The sequence below is a fragment of the Tachypleus tridentatus genome, chromosome 1, assembly GCF_004210375.1.
Source record: "Tachypleus tridentatus isolate NWPU-2018 chromosome 1, ASM421037v1, whole genome shotgun sequence".
In the NCBI taxonomy this organism is placed as follows: Eukaryota; Metazoa; Arthropoda; class Merostomata; order Xiphosura; family Limulidae; genus Tachypleus; species Tachypleus tridentatus.
The window spans coordinates 33,887,068-33,900,161 of record NC_134825.1 but is presented as its reverse complement, the minus strand read 5'-3'; the positions used below and the strand labels follow the sequence as shown (position 1 = coordinate 33,900,161).

The 13,094-nt window shown below is 34.4% G+C and overlaps 1 protein-coding gene across 4 annotated transcripts in view; it reads right to left on the bottom strand.

The window, feature by feature from the left end:
* LOC143245626 (homeobox protein ARX-like) overlaps window positions 1-13,094 on the bottom strand; it is a 154,160-nt gene that overhangs the window by 35,091 nt on the left and 105,975 nt on the right. The window contains exon 1 of one of the 4 annotated variants that reach the window (XM_076491981.1): window positions 3,437-3,743. The exons of the other annotated variants lie outside the window; for them this stretch is intronic. Within the exon in view, the coding sequence (XP_076348096.1) occupies window positions 3,437-3,509 (73 nt within the window). The 5' untranslated portion in view covers window positions 3,510-3,743. Of the gene's footprint in view, window positions 1-3,436; window positions 3,744-13,094 lie in introns of those variants that run through there. 4 annotated transcript variants of the gene reach the window in all.

Sequence of the window (13,094 nt, the reverse complement as noted above, 5' to 3'; positions counted from 1 at the left end):
TTACTCTTTTAATCAATGAGTATAGATTTCTTAGGAACCTCATGAACCAATCAGTGTTCTCTTAAATTAACTTTGTTTTAATAACTTTATCAACAAATCACTGAACGATTAAATTTATCTCATGATAAATTCATGAATTAATCACAACTCGAACAAACCGATTCCTCGAGAGCTTCATTAGCCAATCATCGTGCAACCAAACTGACCTACTGATAAGTTATACCTGTCAACTTTATAGCTAACATGATCTATCTGTAGTACATTTATTAAGTAATTATCATTTTATGCGGATGTGAAACTTACTTCTATATGTAACAGCACGCTAAACACAAAAAGAGCTAATGAAAAAATGAGCTTCCACTTTCGAGTAATAAATTCACTAAAGTAATAATTATTTGTCATTAAGAAAAGTCTGTAAATTAATTTGAATTAAGTACACAAGTGTAATACTAATTTCCATTTATACCGAAAATGTCAATGAAAAACGACAAGAGCCATGTTGATACGATTAGTTTAGAAAACATTTATTTTGCTTTTATGTTGCCAAATTCATGTAATGTCAATTTGCTCCTTCATCAAATTTAACAGGAGCATAGATATTATTCCTAATTTCCCCATATGTTCCTTATTCAGACATAGATATCCTGTATCTACAGTTATTTGGTTATAAAGTACTGTGCAAAAATTTCAGAACAAGAATATATTTTTTCCATCTTATAAGGTTAATTCTTCCATGCCATCACAGAATGTAAATTTCAACACAATGGTAATACTTTACTGATTCATGTTGATAGTTAAATGAGCCAGGGTGAGAATACTTATCATTCTTTAAAATTCCCGAATACTTGTACCAAGGGCATGTTACAAGGGTTCTGCTTAACTGAACATACTGATCAAATTTAGTATCTCAAATAACTGTTATGGTACCACATGTAATGTCTCAACTATATTGCAAGAAGCTAGCAAGAAACTTGCATATGATACTGGTATATGCCAGAAGAAATCAGTGTAATAGCATTCCACAAATAAACCTTGTTAAAAACAGTGTTTAACACTATATATTAACTTTTGTTCTCATGCCCCGGTCTCCAAACTGTATAGCAAAGGGTTTATACAAAAACTTTACGTGACACTGATTGGACTTTCCGTCAAATTGCTGCAGACTTGAAATGCTTTCCAAACATTGTAAAGTACACCATAGATCGTGAGACCGAGACAGATAAATTTGAAAATAGTAAAATAAAAGGCAGAGCAACTAAACTCAATGATATTGATGTTAAGTATCTCACTTTATGTAGTCTTCGGGATAGGAGGAAGACTGTCACTGATCTCAAGTATGAAATAAACAACCATGTAGCAGATGATAGAAAAGTGTCCAAGGTTGTTGCTGTTTTGATTAAGCACAAAGCTACACAAAAGGCTAACTGTGATCTGCCCACCATGGGTATCGAAACCCGAATTTTAGCGTTGTAAGTCTGCAGACATACCGCTGAGCCACTGGGGGGCAAGTGTCCAAGGCTACACTGTCAAGGAGATTCAACGAGAATGGAATATACGATCGTGTAACAGTTAAAACACCTTTACTTCAATATCCAAATGTGGAAAATAAACTGTTTTTTTATAGTACAAATCTGGACTGCTGATGGTTGGAAGAGGGTGTTATGAACGGATAAGTTGAAGTTTGAAATATTTTATGGAAATCCAGCGGAAGAAAGTTGAAACATACTTACCTCAATACATAGCACCTACCATAAAGCGACAGGAGATATTTGCAAAATAAATGGAATAATGAACCAGCGTAAGTTCCATCGGATACTGATCCGTCATATTATACGCAGTATAGCTGCTGGAGTCATTCAAATGATGCAATGGCCCCCACAGAGCCCCGATCTCAATCCAATTGAGCAGATCTGGGATTTGATAGGTCAAGAACTTGAAAAATCAAAAGTTTCTTCTCAAAAAACTTCATGGGAGAATATTAGAGATATTTAGCGTAAAATCCCAAAGGACACTCTTATTAAGTATGCTGCAACAAGGCCTAAAAGTCTGTCTGCAGTTATTAAAACAAAATGGGGACACACAAAATATTAACTGTTTGCTGTTGAAGTAAGTTTTTAGCTATGAATATTAATATATTTTTTTATATTTTGTCTGTGATTTACCTTCAATTTTTCTTTGAAAGTAGCCTGAAAGCTAATTTTTAACTTTGTCTTAACACTTTTCCACAGTACCGCATATTTTGTGGTTTCCATCTAATCGCCAATTCGAAATGTGAAAAAAGAAACGAAAATCTGGCAACTAACTTCTTTTAAAAAGCCATTCCTGGCTTCTAAGTCTCGTTCTTGAGTATATGTTCTTCATTTGGAATAGTCTTGTGAAGTTTCAAATAATTTTGACATTCGGACTTATATTAGTGTTCAAAGCAGCCAAAATATAACAAAACTCTGGAAATGCAATGCCTGTTGTAAGCCTTCCTCCTATAGTAGTCGTGTATCAAACAGATATGTAAAGTACAATTTTTTATGGACTTTTCATGGCTGTTGTGGTATTGTCTCGAAAACAAACCAAAAGGCAAGAAGAGTCCATAGAATATTAACATACACATCTCCAAGAAAGCATAAATTACTATATTAAATCCGCAAAGGACAAAACGTGTTTACTTTTTGTACTGTTTTTTCTTAGAGAATCTGTTCTGATCAATAATTTTGTTGCTGAAGAGTAATAAGTGAAAATCTTTACTCTTGTAAGACAAAATCCCACAAGGGTAATGCCATTTTTACTTAAATTAACTGGCAGAAAAACAAACATTATTTCATATACAAAGGAGTCAAAATAATAGCCATGAGCACTTTCTGGATTTAAGTTTTGAATATTTATAAAAAAATAAGAGTTACACTGTAGTGTCTGAAAGGCCTTCTAGGTTTCCTAATTCCCTTTAAAAGTAATAACGCTGATGTTAATGCATACACAGATAATATTACACAGATCTAATATTATATTATAATAGCTTTATAGTATTCATTCAGTATAAAAACAACAAAAGCTCTTGAACGTTGCTCTTAAATAGAGATTTCTACAATGTTATAATTAAAGTTTTAGAGTATATACACACACCCTAAGTACAACTATGGATGGATATTCCTGTGTTATTGTTTGAAAGTAACTAAAGGGTGTTCGGAAAGTCACTGTGCACTTATATATTTATAAATATAGAATACAGGAGGCAAGTAAGAATGACAATTATAAACAATGTTGAAAGTGACCCCCGTTGGCATCAATACAGGCCTGGATTCTTTTTATTTTGTTTCTAAACACCGCTATCAGTTGCTGGCTTGAAATAGACTGAATAGACATATGATTACCAAACTGCACAGTGACTTTCCAAACACCCTGTACAAAGAATATTAATTAGCATATTAAAACATTGTTGACCTACCTGTTATACCTGACTGCGTCTGCGAGTGGTCAGATACACTCAGAAGCGCACCGGTTTCGAGGTTAAGCACCATTCCCTGTTTCGTAAATGTCTTTATTAAACATGCTTTGATTCTGTATAACACTGTTACACGATGCCATTCATGGATGACGTGCGTCTCCTTCTAGTTCGCTAATAATAGAGTTTCGAAAAGAGCGCCTACCATTTCTTTAAAGTCTAGAAGAAAAAAGCTAGCACACTTTTCTTGTAGCCTTGAGGGTAAAAGATGTGTTCTGAATGTGGTTGGTATGGATACCTGCAAAGCTTCTTACCTGTCTTCTGGCCGCAGAACACTGCGATACAACAGACGACTCTCAGAGGTGACGCAACATAGTGCCCCGCCTTCCCTTTTTGAAACAGAAAAAGCAATGGCCTATCAGCAAAGAGAGCCTCGCCTATTAAGGCAGTGCATGGCAGCCGCCTTGTATGGAGTTGTTAAATATAGGCGTGAACTGTCGCGTTCTATAGACAGAGAGGCAAACAAATAATTATATCAAAGTATATAAATAGTTCTAATGACATCTGACAATGACAAAAGATGAATAATGGAAAGTTTGCTATATATTAAATAGTTATTTTAATAGCTTCTACAACACATTTGTCCATATATTTTGTTTCACGTTTCCATTCTGTTACTGACTCTAACGAATACAATTTTAAGTAGTTGAACATAAAGATTCGCCTTGATTTACTTTTATAATATACACTTTTCTTAGTTAATTTTAGATATTCTTAGACCATGAATTCTGCAGCAATCAGTTTCACGTATTTATGAACATGTTCGCAACACCCAAATTCTAGAACAACACTACTGGTGATGGCTTACTTAAATATTTTGACTTAAAATTTTTTATAAACAAAATAATTATTTTTATTTATCAAATTATTTAAAATAGCTTTAGTTTACCGAGTTGTATAGTTTCGATTAGAAATAAAAATATTTAACAATTGAAGAAAATAATCACTTGTTATCATATGTACTAATGGTATTCAATTTTCTCTTATTGTAGTTTCATTTAAAACACAAAATGTACGTGATGTTATTAGTACCTTATAATATATTTCGATCTCAATGAAACAGCCACTTCATAGGAAAATATAGAGTAAACTTTTACAGTTTGAACAACACAGTAATTGAACAGCTAATCTACACTACTGTTCAGTACATAATGTATAAGCCACAGCTTTAAATTATTCTGGTATAAACTACTGCAGTTTTACAGTACTCTTAGTGAATGCTATAGTTTTAGAAGATCTCAAGGATAGCTAATGTATTGAATGCTATAGTTTTAGAAGATCTCAAGGATAGCTAATGTATTGAATGCTATAGTTTTAGAAGATCTCAAGGATAGCTAATGTATTGAATGCTATAGTTTTAGAAGATCTCAAGGATAGCTAATGTATTGAATGCTATAGTTTTAGAAGATCTCAAGGATAGCTAATGTATTGAATGCTATAGTTTTAGAAGATCTCAAGGATAGCTAATGTATTGAATGCTATAGTTTTAGAAGATCTCAAGGATAGCTAATGTATTCACTTTGGCTACCCTGCTTTTTGTTTTTTTAATTTCGCATAAAGCTCAACGAGGGCTATCAGCGCTAGCTGTCCCTAATTTAGCAGTGTAACATTAGAGGGAAGGCAGCTAGTCATTACCACCCACCGCCAACTCTTGGGCTACTCTTTTTACCAACGAATAGTGGGATTGACCGTCACATTATAAACGGGTGAGCATGTTTGGTGTGATGGGGATTCGAACTCGCGATCATCGTATTACAGTCGAGCGTTTTAACCACTTCATCTTGTTTATAAAGTTTATCTAGTTAACACGCTAGCAAATAGAAGGAGAAAATAATTTACTAAAGCGACCATATTTATGTGTTTGTTCATTTAACTGCAAATTGCCAGGTGGTTAGGGCGCGGGTTCAAATCCCCGTCACATCAAACATGCTCTCCCTTTCAGCCATTGGTTAAAGAATAACCCAAGAGTTGGCGGTAGATGGTGTTGACTAACTGCCTTCACTCTAATCTCTTACTATAAACTACGGACAGCTAGTACAGATAACCCTTGTGTAGCTTTGCGCGAAATTCAAAGACAAACAAACCTAATCGAAGGAGTTGTATAGATTTCATTATTTTACGAATGTTCAATTCTTAGCTAATTTACCAGAATAGTATGGGTTTTCAAGGTTAGGCTCCGTCAATGATGAAAAGGTTCAACCACTAAGTAGTAAGGGTTTATTTCTAATAAAACCTTTAGCTAAGGAAGCATTGGTTACAAACCAGAATATTTTAAAAATATCAAGTGAGAATTGCCACAGTTACAATTGTCTAATTATTAGGATCAATATATCGTAAAAAGCACTTACAACCACCTACGGAGGTACTGCCTGTTGACACAGAGGTAGGTCTCCCATTACCGTTATCCCCACGAGATGATCCCAACATCTTTTGGATTATTGTTTCAAGGGTACTTTAAGCAGTGTAAACAGTGTAGAGATTTGGCTTTAACTGACTACTTCTGCCTGTTTATGGAGTGGGACGACGTTTCGGGTTCTCTACTGAGGACTGTATATAGAGCCGAAACGTTGTCCTACTCTATAAAGTAGTACTAATTCGTTAAAGCCAAATCTCTATCATTTCACATTATGTAACAAGCTGCTAAATAAGATTTGAATATCACACTGGGAAAAAAGCGTTTCGTTTAGAGCCTTAGAAAGGTCTGTTTCTTAAAATATACAGAGTGCGAACGAATATTATAAATGAACATTTTTAGATAAATAAATACGTATATATATATATATATATATATATATATCTGTATGAGTGTGTAATGAAAAATACAGCGCCACCAATCTCCATTGAAGCATATCTCAAACACTCATTAGTACTTCTCATACTTTCTGATTCGGGTATCATTTTTCTTTCAAGTTTTCTTTTAAATAAAAAGCCAGGTGTAATTTTGTAGGAAAACGAAACATCTAGCAGCAGAAATAAATGAGAAGGATATAGCTTTTTTGTGGCACTACAGAGGAGCATATGATGATGTTTTTCATATCAGAAAAAGAAAACAATCTGAAGCCAGCGAGAAAAGTATTGTATATATGGTCGAGGGATGATAAAAGTAGGCTTACTGCAAATTTTATAATTCTACATTAATGATTTTGCGTATCACCGACGTCTGGTATGCATACCGCAGTTTGAGAACCCATGGTATAACAGAGCATTCGATTATTTTTAGAACACAGCGAAATATTCTTTATCGAGATTTATTACACTAAAAACAGTAAAGTGTGAATTCACGTTATTCGTCAGGAAAAGTGGTTTGGTTTATATTTCGCGCAAAGCTACACGAGGACTATCTACGATAGCCGTCCCTAATTTAGCAGTGTAAAACTAGAGGGAAGGCAGCTACTCATCACCACCCACCGTCAACGTTTGGGCTACTCTTTTATTGTGGGATTGACCGTAACATTATAACTTTTCCATCTGGCCATGCCGGGTTTCCAGGAAAAGTGATGCTACGCCTAGAATAGATTATAAATAGTAACATTCAAGAAACCGCACAAACCACACTTATTATACGTTTAATTAAGTTGAGAGGCCCGGCATGGCATAGTGTATTCCTTTAACCATATCTATAATAGGGGCTCTCTTAAGCCAGGTAAAAATGTCACATTGAGTCTACTCTGTTGTTGAAAAGAATTTCTCCTAACACTTAGCAACCAAAAATTAAGTAAGTGAAAGACACAATAGGTTAATGTCTATTAATTTAATCGTATTGATGAGGAAGACTCTTTTTGTGGAGCTACACATTTCAAACTAGAGTTTTTCAGTTTTTAAAACTTCAGTAGGAGTTGATAATAATTCCTCCAAGCTTTTGGCGACGTACAATTAAGACCCAGAAGATCTTAGCACTCTCCAGGAATATTGCGCTATAATTATAGTTCTCAAATACTTTAATAAACAATTTAGAATTATAATTTTTCTCTAAAGTGTACATATATACATGTAAAAAACGTATTTGTGTTCTAATTCATTCAGATGTAATCCAGATTTATTCTGCACTAAAAAATTAGAAAGCGCTTTGTTGCCTATAAATCTTAGATTGATTTGATATCAGTTATGATAACTAGGGTATTCCTGCCTTAAGATTATTGAACTTTCTCGTTTAATCAGAATAGACTTTTGTTGTTTATCAGAATTTTTATTGCGTAGTGGAGTGATTTAGACATCTGGACAATAAAGATAGAAAAAAAAAGCGATATTTATTCTCTAAACAATAACGATAATATTAAAACTGTATTTTAGCTAACGTAACACCATTGCGACTTCTTCGGGGCTAGTATTACGAGTACATTGTAATAACTGCAGTTCGTTGAAGGATAGAGAATCAAAATATTATGTTTGTTTATTGATACAAGAGCCTTTAAATCCATTGTTTTAACACAAAGATATATATAAACACATGTAAGTATACAAGCAATAATTGGTATTGCAAGAAGTGTAACAGGTTTCTTTTTAGCTTATATCCTTCAGTTCAGCAGAAATTTAACAGGTTTCTTTTTAGTTTCTATCCTTCAGTTTAGCGTTTGAAAATGGTGACACTTCCTAGAGGCTAAACGAAAACATACGCATTATAAAATATTACACTCCTTACTACTTGATATAAATATAATTTAGTTCTTTCTTTCATAATTAGAAAAGCATAAAATTTATCTAGTTGAATACTTACTACAATATATGGTTAATGTTACTTTACATAATAACTTAATCATCATCTTGAATCTCATGGCCAGGTAGGTTAAGGCGTTCGACTCGTAATCCGAGGGTCACGAGTTCGAATCCTCGTCGCACCAAACATGCTTGCCCTTTCAGCCGTGGGGGCGTTATAAGTGACGGTTAATACCACTATTCGTTGGTAAAAGCGTAACCCACGAATGGCGGTGGGTGGTGATGACTAGCTGCCTTCTCTCTAGTTTACCACTACTAAATTAGGGACGGCTAGCGCAGATAGCCCTCGAGTAGTTTTGCGCGAAATTCAAAACAAACAAACTATCGAATCTTCTGGTGTGTAAAATCCTACAAAAATTTTTTATACAAAGTGAAAAAGGAGGAAAATAGTAAAAAAATGTTATAATATTTAAAGAAGAAATGAAGAAGTGTTTCTTGAGTATATAATCTATCACTCTGGTGTCTCTGCAACAGGCAGTACGTGCATCTCGAATTAAAAATAGAAATTGAACTTTTAGCTGAGGCCACACTGAAGATATATTATTTACGTAAGTTCTATAGAATTATTTTATAGTAAATGAGATCCGTCATCAAATTCAGTAGGCACATTTGTGGAAAAGTCGTCGTTGTACAGAATCGAAATAATTGTGTATCAGTATATGCGGTTTATCATATACACAGAAAAACAGTATCATTTTGCAAAAGAAAGATAATAAAGTCAGCCTTAGCTTTTAAGTAAATAGAAATATGTCAGGTTTATCGCTTACTGCTTAGACGTCTGTTAATAGTTTCTAGTTAACGTCACACTTTTATAAAACTGATTATGCGATATGTATTTTCAACTGAGATTATTTAATACATCAATACTAATAGGGTAAATTTTAAGTGGGATGGTCGTTTTTGTTAGGCATTATCAGATGGAAGTTGATTAGTATTTTGAAACTATATAATAATTTCATAGTTTCAGTTTGAACGCCGAGAGCCGACAAAATATTGGAAAACTAACAGGCCTAAAACTTGCTGTCGAAAGCAGTTAACAACAAGTTTTTGCTTTTCAATTTGTCCATTTCGGCTATAAATCAGAATAGTTTAAAGAGTAGCACTTCAGAACTATCTTTTGTCTCTCATAAATAGGTTTCCGTTCAATACCAGAATTTACCAGTTGGGCTTGACAATGAGAGAAAATGATTCTATGAAATGATACTTATTTACGCAGTACAATACAATCAACGTTACGGTCTAAACGCTGAAAGTTAACGAAAAACTGAAAAACCAATAGGGCTAAAATACGATTCGAGCCGAAATTAGAAAAAATGAAAAGAAATATTAAAAAAAAATAAGTAAAAACCATGCACACTTAAGTTGTCATATGAGAAGTTCCACAGTTTAGTTGTGTTAAAGGTACCTGCAGTTTAGCAGCAAATGATACTTGTTCTGAGTTAGTGGAACTCCTGTAGTTGTGTCTTACCTGACGTTACTTATGGCCGTAAATTTTCAGTTGATGAATCAAATGATTTGTACAAGCAACATCCTCAGGCTAATAACAAACTAAAAATGAACACATCGATTGTCACCTGTAAAAGAAATTTGATTTATAACCGTTTTTAGAGCTTTTGCCGTTTTATGCCATAATTTTAGCTATTCAACCAGTACTTCGAGGATATTACACACACAAAGTTTTGGCCATTGGAAAAAATATTATTGTTTCAGTCGAATTGCTCCTCCTCCCAACTAATGGTGCTACTAGAGCTACCTTGTCACGAAATGGGGAAGAAGTTCATCCTTGAATGCATTTTTAATATAACTATTTCTTCTAAAATATTTCTTGGGTGTTGCGAGTTCTAAAGGATATGGACATGCTTGACTGACCTGAACTGTTGATTTGGAATAGCATATGATAAGCAGATGGATGAACAGGAAGTATTTACAAACTTACCCGTTAGGTGCCTGTGATTTCTAATATTATAAAGACTTAAGTTGGTATCTTTTAGTGCTATAACTCTTTCAGAAATATTGTTAAAGAAACCTCAAATTTCACTTCATTTCTTTTAAAACCGTAGAAAACTATTCAGACTTTCTTACTGATAACACTTCTTTAAATGTTTTCAGTGTTTATTGTATCTAATATCAGATACTTTTCTTTAATTTCAGTTCAAGACAGTTTCTTTAAATGTTATTGTACGTGTATTATCTTCAGCTGTTATTCCGGTTATTTTCATTGGATATTGCTAAACAAGTTCTTTGTTCATTATCAACTTATCATATTTAGTCCTCGCCATATATGAGTAATTGCCAAGAAAAGCAATTTGGCTGAAAAACATACATGGCTGCTCTGCTGTTGGCGCAGGTAATGGTTTTCTCCTAGCTATTAGAGTTAACAATTGTATTGACCTGTTTTATCTCTGGATGATCTGATTGATTCGTAATCACAAGAATAGTTATTTTCATTCGATGTTTCATAAGGAGACCCATAGGTACAGTAAAAAAAAAAAAAAAAAAGCAACTATCTTACGATTAATTTGCAAATATATCTTCAGTTATTACAAAACTTCAAATCAACAAACATTCCCTCAGAGGGCAAAGTCGAAAAGTGAAGGGTGTTCTTGTTCGAAAAAGTAACAAACAAAAACCAACGAGAGTTTGAAACTTCCTCCCAAAAATATTTTATAATTAAATTTTCACACAAAATAACAACATATGTAAATTCAAATCTAACTTATTGTCTTGTTAAAACTACTTATGAGCTCTTTGTTAGAATCATAGGGAAATTAACTGTCAAGAGATTTTCCTCCTTCTGCCTTCGAGTTTGAGAATGATATATCTGAAACAAGAAATACTCCCAAGAAAAACTCTTTGTTGTAAATCAGAGTCACTTATGTATCTGTATACGTCATTACAAAAAAAAAAAAAGATTCATTAATATCAAGCGCTTTATCTTTCCACTTTATAGAAATCAGACTTGTGACCGGTAATACATGTTATCAGTTCAGTTTTTAAATGTCTAGCTATAAAATGGTATATTGTGGAAGTACCGTGCCATTCTGTGTGATTATGTTAAACTGAACGGCTTACTACTTATATAAAAGAGAAATGCACTAGATATAATGTTTCTTATTTTTCAGATACAATTTTTATTTCTTTTTTTGTCACTTTCAAAAACTATAACAAAAGGGTTCTAAACTTTAAAGGTCAATTAGCAAAGATCAAGAGTCCTGATAAAATTAGATTTAATAAACCGATAAAGTGAATTTACAGATTCATGCTCGATATTGGCTTGGTATAGATCAGGGTGCCAACGTAATAACCAGGACAGTAATCGAAACCTTCTCCAACTATGATTATTCCACTTTCTACAATGTTTATAACAACAAAGATGTATAAATAAATAAATACATAAATAATTACACACACCAGATGTGAGTTCTAAGGAGGATAGCAAAAGTTTATGTTTGTATATGTAAAGAACACCCGATTCAGCATGTTACGGTTGTAGTGTAAACACAGTAATCGGATTACATGTGACGCTTTAAAGCCGAATTATAGTCTACATACGCTTCGTTTCTATAGGAACATTATCCCTGTTAAAACTAAAAGTTAAGTTCATGAAACTAGTTGTTGTTGTTTTTCTGTTTAAATCGTGCAGATTTAATGGCAATAAAGTCGATGCAGCATGTTACAGACTAGTAATGTCATGTATAACAATGGTCCTTTTTCTTAGACCAGTAACTTTGAAGTTGACTAGAAGACAAGGTCAGTTCAGAGTGCAGTGCACGTTATACGCCAGTCAAGCATGATAGACTTAACTAAGAGGTAAAACCTGAACACGGTTAATACCAGGGCCGATAGCAACCAGTTAACACACGCTCGACGGGGCCGTGGATTCGAGAGTCGTGGTTTAACGTATTTATCCTTCTATCTCGAGATACCTAACATTTTGCATGTCGATGGCCAGATATCACACCACTAACCGAGTAACGACGAATTCTTCATCTCGAGATTATTATATTCAGCGCCCACGCCGAAGCGAATGACCTCGGGAGTAATTGCCGAGAAAAGCAATTTGGCTGAAAAACAAACATAATTGGTCTGCTGTTGGTGCAGACAATGGTTTTTTTTTCCCTAACAATTAGGGTTAACACTTTTATCTGCTTTTGTGCAGTTGTTACAACCCTAACAACAATTTTCAGGCTTTAGCCAAGGTGTGTGCACAACAGTAAGTCTGTAGAACAATTTGACGCGCTTTTACAATTAGAACATTACACTAAAGGCCAGCCAGATTTCCTGCGCCTCCTCGACGGAAATGTAAATAGCTCCTAATAAAGCGACACCTGAAAAATGGTGGTGCTTGACCAACCTTTTGCTCTTCGCGTCATGACAAAATAATAAAATGTTCTTTATTCTTGTCAGCACAATAACTTACGTTATATTCCTAAACATAATCGAAACTTGAACGAATTATCTAGTTCAGTAAGCGTCGTATTTTTCTGACGAAGGTAGTACTTCGTTTTTATACAAGGAACGTTTTTCACTAGCTCATAAAGAACGATTGGTTTGTTTTTTAATTTCGCACAAAGCTATACGAGGGCTATCTGCGCTAGCCATCCGTAATTTAGCTGTGGAAGACTAGAGGGAAGGCAACTAGTCATCATCACCACCGCCAACTCTTGGGCTACTCTTTTACCAACGAATATTAGGATTGACTGAAATATTATAAAGTTCCCACGACTGAGAGGACGGGGCCTGGCATGGCCGAGCGCGTTAAGGCATGCGCTCGTAATCTGAGGGTCGCGGGTTCGCATCCGAGTCGCGCTAAAGATGCTCGCCCTCCCAGCCGTGGGGGCGTTATAATGTGCGATCAATCCCACTTTTCGTTGGTAAAAGAGTAGCC